This window comes from Rhipicephalus microplus, chromosome X (assembly GCF_043290135.1).
Source record: "Rhipicephalus microplus isolate Deutch F79 chromosome X, USDA_Rmic, whole genome shotgun sequence".
In the NCBI taxonomy this organism is placed as follows: domain Eukaryota; kingdom Metazoa; phylum Arthropoda; class Arachnida; order Ixodida; family Ixodidae; genus Rhipicephalus; species Rhipicephalus microplus.
Genome location: NC_134710.1, coordinates 47783139 through 47807165, shown reverse-complemented (window position 1 = coordinate 47807165; position 24027 = coordinate 47783139). Strand labels below are relative to the sequence as shown.

Sequence of the window (24027 nt, the reverse complement as noted above, 5' to 3'; positions counted from 1 at the left end):
CGAAAATGTGTGGAAAGTAACTGCTCGAAACAAGTTGTTATGCTGCTCTAAAGTGAGATTTTAGTTGCTCCAGAAGCTGCGCTAAAATAAATTTGGTCATTCACATCACTGTTTATGTGAAGGCTGAGTCAGTTTTTTGCTTTACTGGTAAGCCTAGACCACTGTTTTTGTGAGTGCATACACTGTAATGAAAGAAAAAATCTTTGATGCCTGCATTTGTCTGAAATAGGCTATGCCACAGTACTTTCATAACTTAATTTTGAAAGTGCTGGCATGATCGCCCTTTGTGCTTAGTTAATTCATAGTTACTTTTGACATTGTCATAGCACTCTTTTTTTATGTGATTTATTTCATAGCAATCACGAATGCTGTCTTTGACTGAGAAACGGCAAAATTGATATTTTGGAGCCGATACGAAAACCACATTGACAAATGGTGAAAGTAATAGGCCATCATTGAAACTTTATCTTTTACAGCAAAAGCTGTTATGAGATTACAACAAGGGGCGACCCTAGCGCTATAGTTGTTCGCTGCTGCCACTGGTGTCTGTAACTCGGTATTGCACGAAATGAGTAAATACTAAATAAATAAAAAATACCTAGAACAAAATGGTAATCAAAACTGGGCCCTCTGCTTGACAGCCCAGTACTCTACCACTGAGCTACGCTTCTTTTTTTTTCTTCATAGAGTGGGACTTGGTCGAGCTGTCTGAGTTACACCGGTGCTTGAAACTGTATTGCAAAACTGAGCCTATGCATGCTTCTTATGTGGCAAGAAATTGCACTAACATGTGTAATAAAGAGGGTTAGAAGACTAAAGTAACAATCAGGCGTCACACAATGCGAATTGTGTAAGGAGTGGGTCGTTGAATCTCCAAGTCATTATTAAAGCCTCAGGCATAATTCTTCATTGTCATCATCCACAGCATCAACTAAGTGTACATAACGTCCTACAAGTGTGTAGTGGGTACCACACTTTTCGGAAGAATGATGAATAATGGCATAGTAGATGTTTCCCCATATCATATGATGATTTATAGCGTAGTCGGTACTGTGCAAATGTTCTTGTGGTAGTTGCCCTAAGAATGTTTAAAAAAAAAAGGCTATAGAAACGCCGCTCTTCTAGCTTTTCTGTGACTGTGCTGTGCGTTCCGTGCAGGCCTGGCTGTTTTTTTATGTACTTTTTTTAACTCATGTCAGTAGTGACAACACACCTGATGGAATAGGTGGCAACCTTCTTCTCATCTATGCAATCGTCTTGTCACGTATTCGATAGTACATAAATTGTTTCAGCAATGGCCTTGTTCCCTAAGTTTTTCGTGAAAAAGGTTTTCATATGGGTGCAGAAATGTCCATTTGAATCTTTATTTTGATTTTTTTTTGTCAATAACTTGGGGTGGTCAAAGTTTGACACCATTCTTACCCGCAATGCAGGCATTGAGAGAGTTCATGAATAGTCAGTTTTCGCCTGTAAAATGTGCACTCTACACCTGTGCAGCAGTGTTTTATTGCAGGTGATTTTTGTGGTATTGTGATTTTTGTGCAAGTGCAGGGAGATATATATCTGTGCATTACTTGCAGAGGGCCTGTGTCCTGCATGTCTTGTGATGTCAATGTTGCCTTGAATATGGAGCAAAATATTTATTCTGAACAAACTTTGTTCTCTCTAAAGGGAACAAGAAGCTACGACTCTTGCTGGGGAAGTTGACAGCTTTGTGGTCAACGGAAGCTGCAAGGATGAGCTAGTGGGGGAATGTTGGCTAGGGCATAGATCTGCATAATCTTTGTCCTTCCAGCTTCAAGCTTTTTGTGACTTTGTAAATTGTTCACCTCCGACTAAATATTGTTTGATAAGTGACATTTCACAGAAATCCAGTATGTTGTGCATATTCATATTGCCTTGAGTTCATAAATACAGGACTTCTCCAAATTTAGGCCCATAAATGTTGATGAAGTGCAGTGAATGAATTCACAAACACAAACATAAGACAATTTCATCAACTACTAACCGTCATATTCATGCCAACTGAACAGTCACTGCACCAAAATTCTTTGTAGTTATAGCAAGATTTATTCTATGCACTTACATTGACGGCAACTAAAAAGGCATGAGGTTGTTGTATATTATGGGTTGAGCATTAGTGGTATTAGTTCTCATTCCACTCTTGACCCAAATTGGCCTGCCCCTCCCCTCTATAGCTTGGTGCAGTTGAATAAGAGTAGTGTGAAAGCCTCAGAAGTAGGTCTTGGGATTTGAGGAAGGGCCTTCAGGGCCCTTTTTATGGGGAAGCTAGGGATTGAATGAAATGATAGCTGTGCTGATGGATACACATTTACCCAGAATACATACACAAATGCGGAGAAGCTGCTGGCAGCTGCGGAGGAGTTGGCACAGACAGGAGAATGCAATGCAGATGAAATATGCGGTGTGGCCCAAGATTTGGAAGACCAAATCACCAGCTTTGCAACCCGTGTTGAGCAGCGGCGGCAGCTTCTGCAGCTGGCTGTTATATTTTTTACTCACGACAAAGAGGTAAGCTGTCTCATGAATCCTTGAAAACAATTATAGGTTGTTGTAATAGTGCAAAGAGCTTACCTTACATACAAGCCATAAAGGTAGATGTGAATGTAAGCTGAAAGTTGCATTCATGGATGTCAACTCATAATTGCTTATGGTGGTACATAATGCATCTTTCAGTGAATGGTAAATTCTTAACTGTTACTATTAATTACTGAAGAATATCATTCTTTACCCGAATTGGCAGAGTTTTGAGTTTTCAGATTTCTAGGAAGTCCCTGCTCAGTGTTATTTCCATGAAGTACAGGCGTGAGCAAAAGTGTGCAGATCACAGGATCGCGTGGCAGAAGGCATCGACGTGCTATATAGTGACGGGACACCTGCTGCAGCGCACAAGCGCGTCCACTCTTATCAGTTGGCCTGTCATACCGCTCAGAGCCGAAATGACAACTGGTTGCCCCTTTCTTCGCTCCATCAGATTTGTGCCGTTATTTTACGTGGCAGCTGTGACAGGGCCGGTTCAAGTGCTGGGCTAAGGTTTGCCTTTTTAGGCTAATTTTGCTCGGCTAAATTGAGGGATAACATAATCAACTATGCTTAACTAGATTTGGCTGTACTTATCTCGAGCCATATGGGCATAACGAAGTATAACATGGAGAAGCTAGACTGGGCTTAATTAAACCTACTTACACCTGATTTTATTAGGTGATATTGTGTTCAACTAGGTTTGATTAGTTTCGGCTACACTTATACTGATTGAACTAGGCTCGTTAAAGTTTACCTTGGCTTAACCCAACAAGGCAAGCTCGGCTGAGAAAACTTAATTTCATTGTCTTGGCTTCATCAGGTTGTGCAATGCTCTAGCTATGCTTAGTTATGCTAATCAGCCGGTGTAAATAACGAAGTGAGTCCAACGCTTGAACCCGTCTCGTCGCAGCCACTATGTAAAAAAACAGTACAAATTCGATGGAGCGAAGAAAGCGTCGTCCAGTAGTTATTTTCACTACAAGTTCTATAACCACGTCGGACAGAGTGATATGATAAGTCAGCTGATATAACAGGACGCGCATGCTCACCGCAGCAGGCGTGTCGTCGCTCGATGGCACATCGATGCCTTCTTCCACAAGTTCCCGTGGTCAGCACACTTTTGCTCGTGCCTGTACGTGTACATCACTGTGATCCTCTGTGTGAGCACGCACATATTCATGTCATTGTTCTAAGGGAGATTATATACTTGTTAACACCTGAAGACATACTGTTGACTAACTGTGTTATTTTGTCTCAAATGCAGCTCAGCAGTTGGTTTGAAGAGCTGAGGGCGGAACTTCATAGCAACAAGGTGGCTGACTCTGTGGAAGCTGCAGAGCAGCTGCTGGAACAGTTTACTCAGCAACGTGATTCCACCATTGATGCTGCTGTCAGTACCATCAGTGAAGGAGAGACACTGCTTGAAGAGTTAAGGTCAGTCATTTTTTTTTAATGGTGACTCGGGCTTCGAAATGTCAAATCAAGCCAATCAGATGCTTGCAAGTACAGTAGAATCTCAATGATATGAATTCAAAGGGAGCATGCAAAATGTTCGTATCATCCCAAATTCGTATGAACTAAAAAGTCACAGTTTTGCCGCAAAGGCGGAACAATGAACGCGATAGCCACAAATTGGAAGATCATGCATGTGCAGAATGGCGAGAAGATCGAAACCTGCCCCGCATTTTTCACGCACAAATGACGCACAAAACGTACTCTAGGTACACAGGTGAACGCAAATAAGCGTCTCAGTTGTTACATAGCTGTGTCTGAAAAGCGCGCCCGTTTCGCAAACGGAGGCTGTGCAACGATTGCAGTGACCTTTGTGCACCCCGTAACTACAACAGAATCGTTCCAGTCAAGCCCAATGCCAGCCGAGACCTATGATGTTCTCCGCTGGGAGATAAGAGCGCTCGAGAGATTGTCCACTTCTCTCCGCAAGCTAAAGTACGTTCGAGAGATGAGAGCCACCGTGCGCTCACTGCGTCATCTTGCTGATAATGCTGAAAACACAATAGTCCCCCCCCCCCCCCCCCCCCGAGATGCCGGCCAATAGTGGTAAATGGAAGATATAAATACGTAGCTTCCTGCTTGAACGTTGAAGACGTACCTCTCGGTGGCTTAGTGGTTAACGCCTCGCATTCATGAAGCGGAGGTCCCACGTTCGATTCAGCGCGCCGAGGTCTTTTTTCTAGATTTTATTTTCTTTCTTGCATTTTTATATAGTATATAGATACGTATAGATATATGGTGCATGACATCGACGCCGGTGGCAAAATCCAGCCGAGAGTGTCCATATAATTGCTATCGTAATAAAAACAATTTAAAGCTGATATTACAAGAACTTTATTTGCGACTACTTCTTGCTGAAAAAAGTCCATGATGTTTTGAGCTTTCCTGCCTTCACCGTCTCAATAAAGTGCCGCGGTTTCCATACTCATGCTGCTGGCATGGCCGGTTCACACTTGACATCAAAGGGGCCGAAAGCGGCCAAACTCATTGGAAATTCACTCGCTTCGCCGCTTAAGCGGTCGGCAAATTGTGCCACGAAGTCTATATGAAAAAAGGCTGTCCTGAATAATTCACACTGGAGAATTAAAGGGAAAAGGCCAAAGGGGAAGGAAAACTATGTGCACGTCTGTGCCCATCGAAAATGGTCAATTCGTTCTGCCCCTCATATACGCCACCGCCGCCATCGCCGTTTGAGCATTCATTTCATTTTGCTTGTTTTCTTAGCTTTTAAGTTCATGCCGAGTTCTAGTTATACATGCAAAGCACTGAAAAGACAGTTTACATCTTTAGAAATATTGTTTCGGAAGATATGCTAGCAGAGACGACATGAGAGGATGCAGCGGTGGTGACGGATTCAGCCGGCAGTGCAAAAGCAAGACATGTTAGGGCATGCCGTCACGCTGCTGCTGCACTTTCTTCTGCTTCCAGGGTTCTCAGTGATTGTAATCCAAACCAGGCTCTCAATGAAACGAGAGTTTTGACGTGCTGCATGGGTAGTTCGCAATACTGCCGACGCCTTTGCTGTCATGTTGAATTAGCAGCTGGTAGTTTACATCACGTGGTTCGAGAGCTAGAGCAGCCAATGTAGCCAAAGCCGTGAAGCAAAACGGCGATCTGCTATCACGTGATGAGAAAATTGGTCTCTGACCATTTTTTTTTCTCGTCAGCCTCGTGGCGTGTTTTCCCGGCCACCAAAGCGAAAGAAATTCCGGTGAGTTTTGCCGCGTTCACTCCCTTCGAGACCAAGAGTGAACGAGCCTTCCTCCCACAGACAAAGCCGCGTTGCGCCACTGGCGTGCAGCGGTCGACCGCACATTCGTATCATCCGCAGATTTCATGGGCTCGGGAAGCCGTTCGTATAACACAGAATCGCAGCGTATTTTAATAATGTAGTCCATCCAAAACAACTTTCAAATTTGTATCGTTGCGAAATTCGCATCAACCGTAATCGTATCATCGAAATTCTACTGTTTACACAAGTTGGCAACAAGTAATTCATCCATGTAAGAAACGATTTCAACTACCCCCCAATAAATTAAAAAATACTGGAATAGAAATAATATCATTATTCAAATCGCTTGGCATATACCGTATTTACTAGCGTAACGAACATACTTTTTTTCTTGAAAAATCAGAGCAAAGTTGGCTGTGCGTTTAATATGGGGGGCAAATTTTATGAAAATTTTTTCGGTGTGAGCAGAAAAATGCAGTAATGCAAAGAAAAAGTTTGGTTGCTCAGCTTCTTTGCACTTCACTCATATTCGGTTGCTGAAGATGCTATCTTCTGCAGGCTGTTCCCGCGCCGCTCGTGCATGTCATAAAAGCGTTTCGCGGCTATTTATTCTCACAATCATTTAACCGCAACTGTGGTATCTGCTGTGATCTCAAGGGGCGCCCAGAAGCGTGCACTACGACCCCACGACACACTTTGCCAACTTCGTGCCAGCCTCACACGATGACAGCGCCGCCGCTGTTGACATTGTAGCAAGCAACCAACATTGCAGCAAGTTACCACCGAAGCATCAAAACAAACCGCCGATAACAAGATTAATGACAAAATACAGTGGCCACCTAGCTTGCAACCGAAGCGAGAATCGGGGACCATGTTGCGCAAATATTGACGATTTTTTCTGAGTGACAAGCAGTTTCCTTCTGGTTTTCCAGAAACCTGCGACGCAATGGTGACGAATGACCCTTCGTGACAGCCATAGCGACAGCAAATTCTCTTGTTATCGCTTGAAAATTGCGTTCATGTGGTTGGGCCTAAAGTTTCGTATTTGTAGGAAGCGACCGTCGGTTGGCGCAGGAAGTTTCGTGACCTTCGCTCGCTGTGTGCTTGTCGACTGTGAGGTCTCTACACTCGCATCATTCGTGAACCCCGCTGTGGCACATAGATATTTAAAAATACTGTGTACGTGCCGTGCACAGATATAAAAACTATACGGCGCGCGGCAGCCGGCAAAGAGGGGAGGGAGTGAGCCGAGGTGGCCAAAGGGGGTCGGCATAATAACAAAAAACGGAAGAGATCCAACGGGCAAGGAGGCGCCAGGTGTCGGTTAGCGGGACTGCAGCAGACGCATGTAGGGGGTACATTTATTACGCGGGGAAAAGAAAAATCCAAACTTTGATGACTGAAGTTAGAGGTGCGTTTATTGTGCGAATGCGTTCATTATGCGAGTAAATACAGTATTTCTCTAAAACTATGTCATAGGATTGCCAAGTAAATCAGTAAGTAAATTATCTAGAGTGATAGGTATGTGCATCGCCATTGTAAATATCTTATTACATCCATTAATGTGGTTTTATATAATTCAATGTTTCTTTCTCTTGTTCAGTTCGTAATTCTAGTCTGGGGGATGACTTCAGGTAAAAACATTCACAAACTTGCACGATTGCAAAAAGAACGATATGCCTTGTCTCTGGGTGTCATACCTTTGCCATACTGCTCCTTCTTACAAAGCTTAGAACTATGTATAAGAACTGAATCTTTGTACATATATAGGCTGTGTTGCATGTATAAGTGAAGCATCCATAAGCGAAGCCCTTGGCCGTATTCTGCGTTCCTACAACGTCCATGTGGCACATGTCTCGGACCAAAAGCTACGACAATCGCTTGTGAATGTGAAAGACAGGTTAGCCAAAGTGAAGTTCCTTGGTGGGGTGTACGCTGTCCTGTGCGCGAATTGTGACGATGTGTATATCCTTGAAAATGGTGACTTTGAACGGCGCCTCAAACAGCACACTTGCGACGTTTAGAAAGGAAATGTTAACTTCAGTGCCTTGGCTGAGCATGCGTCAGGTGGTCACACAATCGATTGGGGGAAGGCACGTGTTCTCGCTAGAGAAAAAGGACTGTCACGGTGTCTTTATCTTGAGTCACTCGTGATACAAACCACTCTGCGCACTTTAAACAGGAGCGATGGTAATCTGCCGTCGGTATATGCGCGTCGCCTGCGTGATATATTAAGCATACATAAGGCGAACTGCTTTACACATGTTTTCATTTCACTGTGAACAAGGCTTCCGTGTGGGAGCCGAAATGTCTTTTTTCTGTGTTTTTCTTTTTGAACTTTTACTTAGGTCAGTGCAGTGCCTCCAGGTTTTTTACCTTCAACCATGTATTATCTCGACCGGACGGGCTTCCGTCAAACTCTAAACTTGATGTATAGATATTAAAAAAAAAAATAAGAATGATGACGCTTTAACAAAACTGGCACCCTTACAGAAACTTAATTCCTTTTATAAATTTTACTATTAGAACCTTGGATTATAAGCAAGAACAAAGCCCAATACGGTAGCCAAATTCTACAGTTTGGTTTGTCGAATATTCTGAAATAATGACACAAAGAAACTGGTCTTACTTTGTTTTTTTGTTAAAAGGCTATGCAACATATTTATGTGATTGCTTGCGCATCAGTTGTTCATCTGTCGTTTATCGGTTTTTCTTTTCCTCCGTCTTCACCACTCTGCCCGTTTTTCTTTTTTTTATACTTCAACTATGTGAAATGTTTCCAGGATAACTTTGTTTATTAATTCTAACCATGGTTGTTCACTGGTTTAGTTAGTTTATACATTATGTACGTATGTGGCTTCGTGTTTTTTGTTAAATAAAAAAAATCCCTATACACTCGTCAGTGAAATTTTTGACCATTTGGATTTATCCGATAGACTCCCATGTTAAAAGGGCATTTTAACCTTGAAAGGTCATTTTCAAGAATCAATTGAAACTAGCGCACCTCCATCAGTGGCAGCAGTCTCGTAATGTATGCTTACGTCTATTGCAACAAGCTTTAACGTAATATGAACAAAGGTAGGTGTCTTTTGTATTCAAGTATTTGTGTTTATATATCTGCATGTTCAACTATGATTCTCTCTAAGATTTTGGTATATTGGAAATATTAATAATAATAATAAATCCTTTATGTTTTTGTCAACAAAACAAGGAAATAAGGGAAGCTGGCAGAAAAGCATAATTGCACAGCTATCTATCCTGTCTTCTTCTCTCTTCCATTTACTTCCGATTTTTCCTGGCGGCAAGGGTTAACCTTGTGTAATTACTCAACCTTGAGTAGTTATATTTGGTTATAGTGGCAATGTACGGCTGGCGTCTGCAGCCTTATGCTATTAAGTGCTTCAGCGTCCCCTGGTTGGACTCCATGGTGGGTGGTCGCCATTGCTGCCGAAAAAAAACTACATTACTATGGGAACACCTGCATTTCCCCATCTACTAGATCGTCCTCCACCTAAGAGGGGACGCACCGATGACATCTCAATTTTCAGCCAACCCAGACAATGTTTCCCCAAATTCCATGTTGTGCACAGCGAAAACCCAACAAAACAAGCCAGAGTCATATCTCCATTTCTTGTTGCTAAATCTCTCACTGAGGTCTTTGGCCCAGGATACAAGGTTACAAAAATGGCTAGCGGAGACCTTCTCCTTGAGCTGCCGGAAAAACACCACTATGAAAAAATTGGCAGTCTCGTAGCATTTGGTAACATCCCAGTATCTGTTTCACCTCATAGATCAATGAACACCTCACGCGGAGTTGTTTCAGAAGCAGACCTTCTTGAAATGTCTGAACAGGAACTGCTTGAAGGGTGGAAAGAGCAAAATGTCACAGATGTGAAACGAATCGTCATCAGACGAGAAAACAAAGAAATACCTACCAAACATTTAATACTCACCTTCGCATCTAGCACACTGCCTTCATCTGCAGATACAGGCTACATCAAACTATCTGTCCGTCCCTACATTCCCAATCCAAGACGGTGTTTCAAATGTCAACGATTTGGTCATGGTTCGCAGAACTGCCGGGGTCAGGAAACTTGTGCAAGATGTGGTGGCCGCGGCCACCCATCTGATAACTGTGTTACCACGCCTCACTGCGTGAATTGTGACGGGGAACACGCCGCGTATTCGCGTGCGTGTCCTAACTGGAAGAAAGAAAAAGAAATCATCACTCTTAAAGTCAAAGAAAACATCACATTCAAAGAAGCAAGACGAAGAGTGTCGCCATTTTACGGCGCAACATATGCTGATGCGGCGCGTCAGGGGGCAACGCCGCACCAGCCCTCGCCACCCCTTCGGCCTGCGCAGAGCGAGCCGTCGGCTGTGGCACCTGCCCCCAAGGCGGCTGTAGCCCAGGCTACACCGCCTACTCCCAAACAGAGACCGGAGACTCCAGAGTCTTCGGGTCTCAAGGCCTCCCCTCACCAGGCGAGGCCCAAAATCCAAACTAACAGCCCGCACGTGCGGGCATCCAGTGCCTCCGAGGAGGCAATGGATACGTCGGCACCCGTGGTGCCGAAAGAGCGGCGTGGCTCCTTGGAGCGCGCCAAGAAAACAAAAAAGCAAATAACAGGGCCTGGTGACGGCCCTGTTAAGTGAACTCAAACTCCCCGTCTAAACAGCCACTCGCTTTTCGTACACACAGCATTATTTTACATTCACCATGAACACTCAAATTATACAATGGAACGTCAGGGGCCTTCTCAGAAACCTTGACGACATCCAAGAACTCCTACACGAACACTCACCAAAAGTGCTGTGTGTACAAGAAACACACCTTAATTCAAAACACACAAATTTTCTTCGCAAATACGTTATTTTTCGAAAGGACCGTGATGATGCCATGACATCATCCGGAGGTGTTGCCATCATAGTGAATCAAGGAATTGCATGCACACACTTACAACTCCAAACATCCCTTGAGGCAGTGGCTGTTCGAGCGGTTCTTTTTGATAAACTAATCACAATCTGCACTATTTACATTCCTCCTAGCTATCAGCTGCAAAAACGCGATTTACACTCTCTAATTGATGAACTTCCGGAGCCTTATGTTCTCCTTGGAGACTTTAATGCGCATAGCAGGCTATGGGGTGACTCTCGGTATGACGCGCGAGGTCGACTGATCGAACAGTTCCTTATCTCGTCGAGCGCGTGTCTCCTAAATCGAAAAGAACCAACCTATTATAACCTCGCTAATAACACCTACTCCTCCATAGACCTGAGCATAGTATCTCCATCTCTTGTGCCTCTACTCCAGTGGAAAGTCGTCAGTAATCTGTACGGAAGTGACCACTTCCCCGTAGTTTTGAGCACAACGACAGTAACTGAGTGTCCACCACGTGTTCCCAAGTGGCTCATAAACAGAGCCGACTGGGAACAGTTTCATACTATCGCTTGTCTAGGTTGGAATGACATCTGTACTCTGAACATTGATGGCGCTGTGAACTACTTCACAGCGTTTTTGATTGATGCTGCAACAAAATGCATCCCACAAACAAATGGACACCCTGGAAAACGAAGTGTGCCATGGTGGAACTCTGAATGCCGAAACGCGCGCAAACAGCAAAACAGAGCTTGGAGGCTGCTTCGGAACTCACCGACAGCCGAAAATCTTGAAACCTTCAAGAAAATAAAGTCTCAAGGCAGGAGAACGCGTCGGCAAGCCAGAAGAGAAAGCTGGCAGAAGTTTTTATCAGGGGTTAATTCATACACACAGGAGGCTAAAGTCTGGAGCATGGTCGGTAGAATAGCAGGGAAACAAGTACACACACTTCCACTCGTAAACACTCAGGGTGATACCTTGGAAGATCAGGCAAACTTCCTAGGTGCACACTTCGAACAGGTATCCAGCTCATCCCACTATACTGACACCTTCCAAAAATACAGAACAAGAATTGAAAAGCAGAAACTCGAACACAAATCCACCAGATACGAGGCATATAACCAAGCTTTCAGTCTAGCTGAGCTCCGAACATCTCTAAACTCCTGCAGTACTTCTGCCCCAGGTTCTGACCGTGTGATGTATGAAATGTTAAAAAACCTACCAAACGTAACCCGAAAAACCTTACTTTGTTTGTACAATGCTATTTGGTCTTCTGGCACTATCCCTACCTCCTGGAAAGAGGCTATTATTATTCCCATTTTGAAAGAGGGCAAGGACCCTTCTTTAGCTTCAAGCTTTAGACCTATTGCACTTACAAGCTGCTTGTGCAAAGTCTTCGAAAAAATGATAAACTGCCGACTTGTACATTTTCTTGAAACAAATAATTTGCTCGACCCATTTCAGTGCGGCTTTCGAGAAAGTAGATCCACCACAGACCACCTTGTTCGTATCGAGGCACAGATCAGAGACGCCTTCGTTCATAAACAATATTTTCTCTCTGTGTTCCTCGATATCGAAAAGGCTTATGATACAACATGGCGTTTCGGAATTCTAAGAGACCTGTCCCACCTTGGTGTGCGCGGAAGAATGTTTCATATAATCGAAAGTTACCTGTCAAACCGGACATTCCGTGTCCGTCTGGGCAGTGTGCTCTCCCAAACATTTGTCCAGGAAACAGGCGTGCCACAAGGTGGTGTGCTTAGTTGCACACTTTTTATTATTAAAATGAATTCTTTGCACTTGTCCATTCCCTGCAATATGTTCTATTGTATATATGTCGACGACGTCCAGCTTGGCTTCAAGTCATGCAACTTGGCCATGTGTGAGCGGCAGGTGCAGCTGGGTTTAAATAAGGTCTCCAAATGGGCAGATGAAAACGGATTTCGACTTAACCCACAAAAAAGCACGTGTGTCTTGTTCTCTCGAAAGAGAGGCATGCACTCGGAGCCCGACATTCAACTGAACGGGCAACAACTGTCCGTCAAAGCTGAGCATAAATTCTTAGGCTTAATCTTGGACAACAAGTTGACTTTCGTACCCCACATAAAGTATTTAAAAACAAAATGTTTAAAAGCCATGAATGTTATAAAAGTGTTGTCACGTACTACGTGGGGTAGTGACAGGAAATGCCTCATGAACCTGTATAGAAGCCTTATTCGCACCCGCTTAGATTATGGGGCCATTATTTATCAGTCAGCGACTCAAAGTGCTTTGAAGATGCTGGATCCCGTGCACCATTCGGGCATCCGCCTTTCTACCGGTGCTTTTCGCACCAGCCCCGTAGAAAGCCTTTACGTTGAGTCAAATGAGTGGTCGCTTCATCTGCAAAGAACCTACATGTCCTTTGTATATTTCCTTAAGGTGAAAGCAGACAAGAGGCACCCCTCATACTCTACTATTAATGACTTGTCGAGCTCCATTCTTTTTCAAAACAGGCCTTCAATGAGGCAGCCCTTCTCAGTTTGCCTGAAGGGTCTAGCTGAGGACACTGGAGTGTCACTCGAACACAGTTTAATGGCTCCTGTAGCATACCCGCCACCGTGGCAGTGGCAGACTATAGATTGCGATGTGTCTTTTTTAGAAGTTACTAAACATGCGCCTATTGCCCATATTCGAACATACTTCTTGGAACTTCAACACAAATACACACGTCCTGAGTTTTTTACAGATGCCTCTAAGTCTAACTCCTCTGTGTCGTACGCTGCTGTTGGCCCTTCCTTTTCGGATGCTGGCCCTCTACATCCAGGCACAAGTATCTTCACAGCGGAAGCTTACGCGATACTTGTGGCAGCTAAACACATCAAACAATCACAAATACAAAAAGCAGTAATTTATACAGACTCCCTCAGTGTGGTAACGGCTCTGCACAGTCTTAAAAAACAAAAAAACCCTGTCCTAGTTTCACTTTACTCCATTTTATGCACCCTCCACACACTCAACAGACATGTTGTTGTGTGCTGGGTGCCAGGGCACCGTGAGATTCAAGGCAACGTGATGGCGGATCAGCTTGCTGCATCCGCCCACGAAAGCACCGCCATTACACCGACATCAATCCCGGCCCTTGATCTTAAGCCGTCTCTCAAACGAAAACTCAGGGACTACTGGCAGAGCAAGTGGGATACACACACACAAAACAAACTACACGTTATCAAGCCACACCTTGGCCATTGGCCACCAGTATCAAAATCACGTCTAACAGAGGTAACACTAACAAGACTCAGGATAGGACACATATACACGACACACACGCATCTTTTGTCCGGTGGTGATCCACCATTGTGTGACAGATGTGGAGAGGCATTGACAGTCCTTCACATATTAATCCAGTGCAAACACTTAGAAACTCTAAGAAAACGACATTTTCCATTACCCTACCGACAGCATATACCTTTACACCCTGCAATGTTCGTCGGTAGGGAACCGCTTTTTAGTCATAAATCATTGTTAGCGTTTTTAAAAGAAATTAATAATTTTCATATCATACACCCGGGCATTCCGTAGCACGACCTCTCTAGAGAGGTTTTTGCTGTGGCGGTTACACAAGAAAGCACTTGCCTCACGACCCTTGGATGCAAGGGTATGAACGAGTGAGGCACTTGTGCTAATGCCATTCATATCCACCATCGTTTTTTATAATCACCAACTCTTGTCATCTATCCTCACCACACACACCTTTCACGGCATGGTCATGATTTTATTACTTGTATGTTTTTACCCGCCTTACCGCGAGGAATTTTATGGCCTTTATACAGCCGCTTATCACAATCATTGTCCATATTCTTAGTAACATGAACTGGCGCTCTTTGGCCGTGAAACGGCCCTTGCGCCACAAAACTTCAAACATCATCATCATAATTGCACAGCTTGACTAGCCCCCCCCCCCCCTCCCCACATCTTGTCTTCCCCTTGGAACGTACAACTCGGGAGAGTTTACAGCAGTGCAAATTAGTAGCTTTATCTCAGTCCTTCAATGCTTTTCTGGTCACGAAACTCTGCCCGTAGTTTAATACAGAGACAAAAGCTGCCGCTACGGTAGCCGGGGTCAACGAGGAGGCATCCGTCGCGCGTGCTTCATACAGCTGACTGCTGTGCTGGTTCGAGGCAGTGGTGTGTCTAGCACAAAACCGCAATAATTCAACTATCACTCATACTTCACCTGGCATACATGGGGCTGTCCCATACGTGTGTGAAAAACTTACTTTCGCGTATTTTCTTTGAAAGATATCGAGGCTGCGATGAATCAACTTGTGTTGGGTGCAGCAATATTTGCTGCATATGTTGTACCAGTGCGGTTCCTTACCTCAGGCAGTGGAGCATGAGAGTATTTATTCAGGCACCTGATATTTACTCAAACTTCTGAGACTGCTCAAGCCTTATAAATCTACCAACCCTCAAAATGAGGTGGTCAAAATTTCCGGAGCCCTCCACTACGGCGTCTCTCATAATCATATGGTGGTTTTGGGACGTTAAACCCCACAAATCAATCAATCAGCCCTCAAAATGAAGTGTCACAGCAAGAGCTGAGCCAGTGCTGATTGTGCTGTTTACAATCAGACCACCTACACCGCTGTACATGGCTGCATTACAAAAAAGAAAAGCCTCACATTCATGTGCTTACGGATCATAAAAGCTAAATTCACTCCGCTGCCGCCTAACGTACATAGATTTGGCAACACTTTAAAATATGATGACAAAGCTTTCGCGAGGTAACGTTCATGTGTAGCACCAATACATGCATATATACAAGTTTATAGACTAGTCTTAAGTGTGCACCTGCAACAACGTTCTATTCACTTCTGTTGTGTAACTTTGACAACTGCATGTTTCATGGACCATACCGTATTTACTCGTGTAATGAAAATACTTTTTGTCTCGAAAAATTGGAACAAAGTTGGAGGTGCGTTTATTATGCGGGGCAAAGTTTATGAGAATTTTTTTCAGGATAAACGAAAAATGCAGTGATGCAAAAAAAAAAAGAAAGAAGTGTGGCTGATTTCTCCTTTTAGGAATGGGTATGCCACGATAGGGAAAACTGTCCTCACGGACGTAGTTGAGCATTTATTGTGCAATGTCTCACCTCAGGTATGAATGCTACAGCAAAGGATTGTGAAGTCATGCGAAGAACGGCAAGCAGCTTGAAACTTGCAGCACGTTCCTCAAGCAAAAAGCACGTATGAAAGGAGCATACACAGGACGAGTGTAGACTAACAACTGTAGCAGCTTGACACTTGGAGCGCTCTGTTCAAACAGCATGGAAGACACAGGAAACGACCGCACAAGTATACACAGGACAAGCGCGAACAACTGCCACAATTCTTACTTCTTCGTGTGTGAGCAGCTGCTCCTCTCGTAAACGCAGTCGCAGCAGCAAGCAGAAGTGACTTTTGTGCTCTCTCTCTTGAATCACGAGTCGGATAAGCACACGCGCAGGAGAGACCACACTCCATTGAAGCAGCTTCTCAACTAAACACGAGAGGCGAAAGCCTTGACAGCATGCCGACGCGAACATGCCGCGCCGTCTTGCTACTGACGACGAAAACATGCTAAAGTTATAGAGCTCTGAAAACTGTCAAATGCTTCATGGTGTATATAAATGGCGTGCCGTCAGCGAGTTTGACAACGTACGCTCTGTGGTCTAGTGGTTAGTGCCTTGCACCGTGGTGCGTGAGGTCGCTGGTTCGATGCCCCACATAAGAACTTCTCGTTTTTTTTTTTCTTAGCAATTTGTTAGTCTATACTTTACGTCATATTCGTGACGGAAATACGTCAGCGGAGCCGTGGTGCACCCCGGCATAAAACACTTTCATGTTAAAAAGTTAGGTCACTTATGCGTACACTGTTTGGACACAGCCTATTTGTTGCACTTCACTCATCTTCAGTGGCTGACGGCACTATCTTCTGGAAGCTGACCCCGCACTGCCCGCACATGCCATCAAAGTGCTTCATGGCTATCTTTTCTTGCAATTGTTTAAACCGCAACAGTGGTATCCGCTGTGATCTCAAGAGGTGCCCAGAAGCGTGCGCTACGACGCACTGTGCCAACTTCGCGGCAAGCTCGCATCACGACCACGATGACCCGTTTACATTGTAGCAAGTAACTAACATTGCAGCAAGCTACCACCGAACCTCCAAAACAAACCGTTGATAACAAGATTAATGACAAAATACGGCTGCCGCCTCGCTGTCCACATAAGAAGTTACTGCAGAAAAGGTAGCCTATATCTTGCGTTTCTTGGAAGTACGCATGAATAACAAGCACAAACAGCATATTGCGACCGAAGCGCGAATTCGGGGTGCTACCATTTTGCAAAAATAGTCATCTGGTTTTCCAGAAACCTGTGACGCGATGGTGACGAATGGCCCTTTGCGACAGCCATGGCGACAGCAAATGCTTATATAGTGTAGAAAAACTCTGTGCAAGACCAGTAAATGAAGGCATATAGCTTTGAAAAAAAAAAAAAATATATATATATATATATATATATATATATATATATATATATATATATATATATATATAGTCGATGCAGATAGAAAAAAAGTAGTTTTTTTTTTTTTACTATGTACTACAAACAAGAAGAGAAGCCCCGCCACGGTGGTCTAGTGGCTAAGGTACTCGGCTGCTGCCCCGCAGGTCGCGGGTTCGAATCCTGGCTGCAGGGGCTGCATTTCCGATGGAGGCAGAAATGTTGTAGGCCCGTGTGCTCAGACTTTGGTGCACGTTAAGAATCCCAGGTGGTCTGAATTTCCGGAGCCCTCCACTGCGGCGTCTCTCATAATCATATGGTGGTTTTGGCATGTTAAACCCCACAAATAAAATCAAATCAATCAGCCCCACTGCGCATGTCTAGGTGGCTCCATAATCGTGGCAGTTTCGAGCGCATCTTTGGCAACACAAAGGCGTTTAATTGTTCTGCGCTGCCACACGCCATCCAGCTTTGAAATGATCTCCCTGGTGATATCACTTCGATCACAAATCGCAAAGCCTTTCAGCACCACCTACTCGAACATTTCATGCTTACGTAGTTATTTCTCGTTCATTCTCTCAAGATGTGTTATCTTATGTTTCGAATTGTTTAATGTTGTATTATGTCGCATTGTAGTATTGTAAACGCTGCTAAAATTTTCTTTATTTTACAATAACTGACTATTCATGTTAATTAAGTTCGTGTTTCGTGCACGCTATTCCTTTGTTTAGTTTTTCTACTGGGGTGTTACTCTTGGATTTCTGGCAGTCGTTTATATCACAGTGCACTTTCCAGATTGTACCAATTTGATTTCATCTTTTTCTATATGTATCACAATCCATGTTTCACCATGTATCGCCCCCCTTACACAATGCTCCGATATGGAGCCTGTAGGGTATTGTGAATAATAAAACAAAAAGAGAATTCAATACACCTAATAAACTGGCAAAGACTTGAAAAAACTAGCAAGCTGCGAAAGAAACAGCAGACACATGTTCCTCTATTCACTATCAAGTCGTCAGTGCGAATGACATTGGTGGTGTTAAAATCTTTCTTGCAAACTCTAAGGTGTTCAAAATTGATGATTTTAAACACTTTAGAGTGTGCAAGCATGGCCCTTGTGCCATGAAAACCAACATAATTATAAAATTAAAGATTAACCCAACAGCTTTCTGTTGTGGTATTGCATGTTCTCATTCATCCATCTCATCGCCGTCCCTAGGCAAATTAAACGACACCTGTGGTTGAACATGTGCAGTCAGACCGACTACCCGGTACACAGCATGTCTTGGGCATTGTACTTCACGTACACGTTGAAACCATGGCCTTGCATACAATTCTCATAACTGGCAGTCACATAAATTCAGAAAAATGAAGAAAACTGAATCCACTGGATTTCTCGGGCTCCCAGCTTTTCTTACGCAGTAAAGCTGTCTTCAGTGACTCCATTGCGCCCCTAGTGCTGCCATGCGGCAGCTGTGGCGATATAGAAAGCTCTCCCCATACCGTTTACGGTGGTGTGTCGTGACCAGGAAAGCATTGAAGGACTCTGGCTTTATTAACCGAAAAATGAACGGGAACTGATAAGAATAAGAATAAGATTACCAGCAATTACGCCAAGCATATTCATTGGAAATAAAAGGTATCGAACCCATTGCAACAACTTATAATGCAAGATTAAACACCGAGTTTTGGAGAATTGGAGATATACAACAAATAAACTTTGATAAGTGCTGGATTTCAGCAAAAAAAAAAAAGAAAAAACTTCAAAAAACACCCTCCGAATTAAAAAAAAAGGTAAGCTCCGAAAACACTGAGCCATAATTATGTGTACCGCGTGCTTTTGTTTGAATGCTGTTAAGCTGCTCATTGTATGAGGTAGCCAGGTTTCCCTCAAGTTGCTCAATACAGCTTTTTTGTCTGGTCATCCTTGCAACCTTATTGCGAAAGAAACTCAATTCAGTTCAATTAATTGCCTTGCCGAATTGGGGGCAGCCTTTTTATTTCATGTGAAACATGACTATCTTGTAGTTAAGCACTGTGCAAAATATGGCCTGCTGGCCACATGTATGGCCCATTGGCACATTTTTACAGGCACGCAGATGGCATAATATTGCTGCAATAGATGCTAGGGGATATGATTAGAAAAGCAGTTGTTTTTGTTGCCAAACACTGTGCATTAGACCATTGGCATAAAGAACAAACTGGAGAATGTGCACTTCTCTCCCCTTGTCATCAAAATTTACTCAGCTAGTCATCAAATGTAAACACTTCTTTTATTGTAGTAGCCTATGGCTAGCTACATCAGATTGAGTTGTGTCTCTTGAATATCTCTGCAGGAGCCTTGGTATGAATGCTGAAACTGACTCCACTGGGTCATATGTGGCAGTTGAAGGAACCCTGGAAGCGCTCACACGAACTCGGCATGAGTTGGAGGCACTATGGAGCAACCGAAAACTTCAGTTAGACCTGTGCCTTCAACTGCGCCTTTTTGAACGAGATTCAATTGAGGTACAGCTTTCACTACACTTAAAATTAACTATAGTGGAATCTTGTTCATTTGATTCTGCGTAATACATTCTGTAACATCGTTTGTATTTTTTTTTGCATTTGGCCAGCCTTACTTCTGGCCTACCTCTTTGGTTAATATGGTTTTTGCATAATACATTTTACTTTCCTGTTCCTGTGAAAAAACATATAAATGAGATTCTACTGTGTGTGTGTAGCAAACATCGAATGGGTCGGAAATATTTCTCATGAAATTGAATTTCTGTGGCTCCTACGCAGTGCAGCCATATTAGAGTTTTCAAAATCAGTGCTATATTATATAAATAGCAGAGCATTTATTGCAAGGTTTGTTGTTTCTCTCTCTCTCTGAACAAGTGTCGTTATTGATCAGGTTCATTACAGCCGATCTTGGATATATCGAACTTGAAGGGGATAGTGAAATAAGTCGATATATCAATAATGCAAAACACAGAATATGCGCATTTAAGGCTTAAATAAAGCATTTCAGGCTTGGGAATTGCTACAAGCATGAACATAACGATTAGCTCACAGTATAATAAAGAACAAGTTGTGAACTGCAAGTTACGGCACTTTATTTCACATGAAAATAGTCCCCAACTTGTCTTGCTTCATGTGCACCGTCAAGTTCCAGTCATCCTCAATACAACAGCGTTAATTGATGCAGAACACTAATGCAAGCTTTTTAGCTCGACAAAAAGTTGGTTAATGGCAGCAGCGAAGGCGGTGGCACGTTCATAACCATACAGATACACTTCCGTGGCAACGGCATCATCGATGCAGCCGCAAACACCTTTGTCGTCATCTGCACCGATAATGTCGCTCACTGTCCAAGATGGTGCCCGACATCGCAGAATTTACTGAGGCTGAGGCACCGCATGTGGTTGTCAGCCGTCGTGACGCCCCCGAAATCGTCACTTGGCCCACAAGGAAAGTTTACGGCAGTGCTTTGCTTGAGGTCGCTCCAAGCACGAGTCATGATTTTTATTGCTACGTGCAGGTCAACGTTCTGTTCAACTCCCAAATGAGAATTTATTTCTCAGGCACGAGGTGCAAAAGACAACACCGAGTTTCTACCGTCGACATGTTGGCGATATTGATGTCACTTGTGGCTTTCTAGCTGGCAGCCGCTGCTTCCAGCTGCTTTGATGCGAAAATCTACAAAAAGCGTAGCCTCTGAGGCATGCGTTTTAAAGCCGAAAACACCATGTCACGAGGTTGCAGAAGGCCATGCTTTTCAGGCTCTCATGCCAGTGTGTGCTAGCAAACAAAGAAAGGAATGCGGACATTGCAACGACATTGCTGAGTCACTTAGAATTCTCACTTTGGTGTCCTCGGCAATCGGTCTTTTTGAAAAACACTACGCCCGCGCATTAAAACCTGCAGATCGCACATCGAACATACCGGTGCACTCGCAAGCGCCGCACAACAAGCCAGATCAGTATGATGGAATAACACCCCCTTTTTGTCACCTGCGTGCAAAAAGGGATTGGAACTTGTTGGAACACAGCCAAAAATTGATTAATATTTGCTAGGAATATGCTTTTGCTGAGCTTCGGTGCGGCACAGTGTTCAATATAGAGGATGTCCCACTGTGCGGAAGTCCGATATATGCATGCACATGTCCCATACTTTTGCATGGGAAATTTAAGGGGATTTCTCAACTGTTCGATATAACCAATAATTCAATATATCAGAGTTTGATATATCCGAGATAGACTGTATTGTTAGTATTTTGTTGTGAGATTCTAGTAGTATCTTAGATGGCGGTCATTCAAGAAAATTTGGGCACTGATCAAGGGAAAGCCAAATATGTCTGGACTTCACATGAGTGAGCTTAGTGTGCATGATGCATATGTACAGTTTGAAATCTATGGATCTGCACTGGGGCCTGACACTTGTGCATTTCTTTATGGAAATGTTAGTGTGTTCAATAAGTCACATATTATGGATCCAGTGATTTTTATTCACTGCATGCCATACCTACAGTGTTTATTATCATGTTACTCTGTACCCGGGTGACAAACAGACTTGCAGAGTGAAAATGTACGTCGCTTACGACAGGACTGTGAAGACACAAGACAAGCTTTTGTGTGTCATTGTCTGCACTGTCCTGTCCCAAGTTGTGCACATCTTAGCTGTGCAATTATGAATGAACTAGCTTAGCAACATGTTATCAGGCCCTTCTTTAAAATCCCGTAAAGTCTGAAAACTTCACGTAGGCTTCCTATGTGGGATACATTAAGAAGCGAGTGTCTTGTGCACCGTGTACCCCCACCAGGTGCTATTGGTTTTCTGGCATGCTTGCATAGTGTCTATCCCACAAGTCTTTTTTCATTTATATTGAGTGCAGCTGAGCTCTCAGTTTGAGCTGTGGATGAAGGAGCTGAACCAAATGGAGCTTAGCCGGGAGCTGAGCCAAGCAGAACGGCATCTGCAGTTACATGTAGACAGTGTGGCCCACATGCAGCAGGCGGTTTTCCAGCTGTTGCAGCGCGGCCAGGAGCTGTCACAGGCAAGGCTCCTTTATTTGTTGCTCGAACCTACTACATTGGCATGACAACACGCTGACTTTGTTGCATGCAGGCCAATGTGTGCACCCTTTCTTTTGCTTTGTTGCAGCAGAAGTACAAAGAGGCACAATGTGCATTCGGGTTAAAATAGACTTTCCAATACGTGCAAGGCAGTTGGTGTCAAGTGATTTTCTATGACTCAATGGAAGATAAACATTGTAAATTTTGGACGGCCCTAGTGTGTGCCCCCGACTTGAAAAATGTTTTCTTTCTTGTTTCGTGCCTCTTGCTTACCTTGTAGTCTTTTAGCGCTGTGCTGCTTTTGATGTTATTCTATGTGGCTTTTATGTTTTTGTCCACTTTTGACATTTTCTGACATGCATTGCACATTTTGTGACATTCTTACAATTTTTTTATAGTTTAGGCAACTACCAATGCTTTCATCAAAATCCTTCTGCATGCCTGTGGCTGACTGCGACCACCCTTGCTTATTTTGGTAACCTCCTTTCTTCTCTCTCATCTCTTATGTCGCATGAGTTATTCTATCTTTGTGCACTGTGATTGCTTGTTTGTCTTGCATGGAGTTCTGCTATTGAGATCTTGCTTTAATTCTGTGGGAAGAGTGCACGGTCTTTGGCCGAGTGTTAGGAAAGGGTATTGGTAGGCTTGTGCGTATATTCGAATGATTCAAATATTCGAACGAATAGTAGGGTATTCGCATTCACTTTGATTTGAATTTAAATTATTGAAAATTTTGAAGTATTCGCAAAAAACGAATAAACGCATATTAATACGAATGTTCTGCCTGTAAAGGTGGTTGCTTCACTGCAGTGTAGGGGGGCTGAACCGTGAAAGCACTCATCCAAAAAAAATCTGCTCTGCCGCGAAGCTCGCCCCCTTCAAAACAAAAAGGGTGGGCCTTGCCACACTTTTTGAGAATTGTCAGAAAACGCTGCCGATGGGTAGTCTAGGGTATCGAGGACACGCAAACCAAATATTATAGCGCAGCACGCTGCGTGCGATTAACAATAAATTCTCAAAGTCAACTAAAAATTGCTCTCTTCTGTCTCGGCAAATGACTCCAAGCACAAGTAACATATTTTATTTCCCCGGGCCATCCCTCCCTGCTTAGCTTCCAGTGTCTTCGTCAGGATGAGAAGAGAGACTGCACTAGCAGCATGTGAGACATATTTGCAACTCCGCGCGTACTGGACGGATTCTAAAATTATGTGTGACGGTGAATTCATGAGGCAATATATAAGCTTCTTCAGTGAATCCATTCCATGGCTACTTGAAAGAGTGTCACACGGTGCCTTTAAATGAAACATTATTCTCAAATCAATTCATTTTTACAAGCATAAGAGCTAGTTATGAGGGCTTATATGCTCAGAGTATAATAAATTTTAAAATCTTATGTATTTTAAGGGTTATGACTCCCATCCCGCTGAAAGTCAAATCCTGCTACTACTCAAAGTTCTTTCAACTTATTTTGGACAAAAAAAATGACATTTGCATAAAGGTCCTATTTCAATTAAAAAAAAATATTGCACAGGGTAGTTAAGTCATAATAAATGTGCCCATTTTTATTCGAATTCGATTCGAAATTATTCGGACAAAATCACTATTCGCTTCGAATTTGCTTCGAATCTAAAATTCACTATTCGCACATGCCTTGTATTGAGAGCTTATACAACAATGCACGAACAGCAGTGCATGAATGCATGTATAAGCACAGATGCCTCTTGTGCATGCATGAGCACAGATCTGTGAGTTCTCTTTCAAGTAGCTGCACAG

At 43.4% G+C, this 24027-nt stretch overlaps 1 protein-coding gene across 3 annotated transcripts in view; it reads left to right on the top strand.

The window, feature by feature from the left end:
• Positions 1–24027, top strand: part of trio (trio Rho guanine nucleotide exchange factor) — a 458133-nt gene that overhangs the window by 66622 nt on the left and 367484 nt on the right. For all 3 annotated transcript variants that reach the window (XM_075876473.1, XM_075876472.1, XM_037427115.2), the window contains exons 15-18: positions 2341–2532; positions 3809–3978; positions 19534–19705; positions 22074–22235. In XM_075876473.1, the coding sequence (XP_075732588.1) occupies positions 2341–2532; positions 3809–3978; positions 19534–19705; positions 22074–22235 (696 nt within the window). The remainder of the gene's footprint in view (positions 1–2340; positions 2533–3808; positions 3979–19533; positions 19706–22073; positions 22236–24027) is intronic.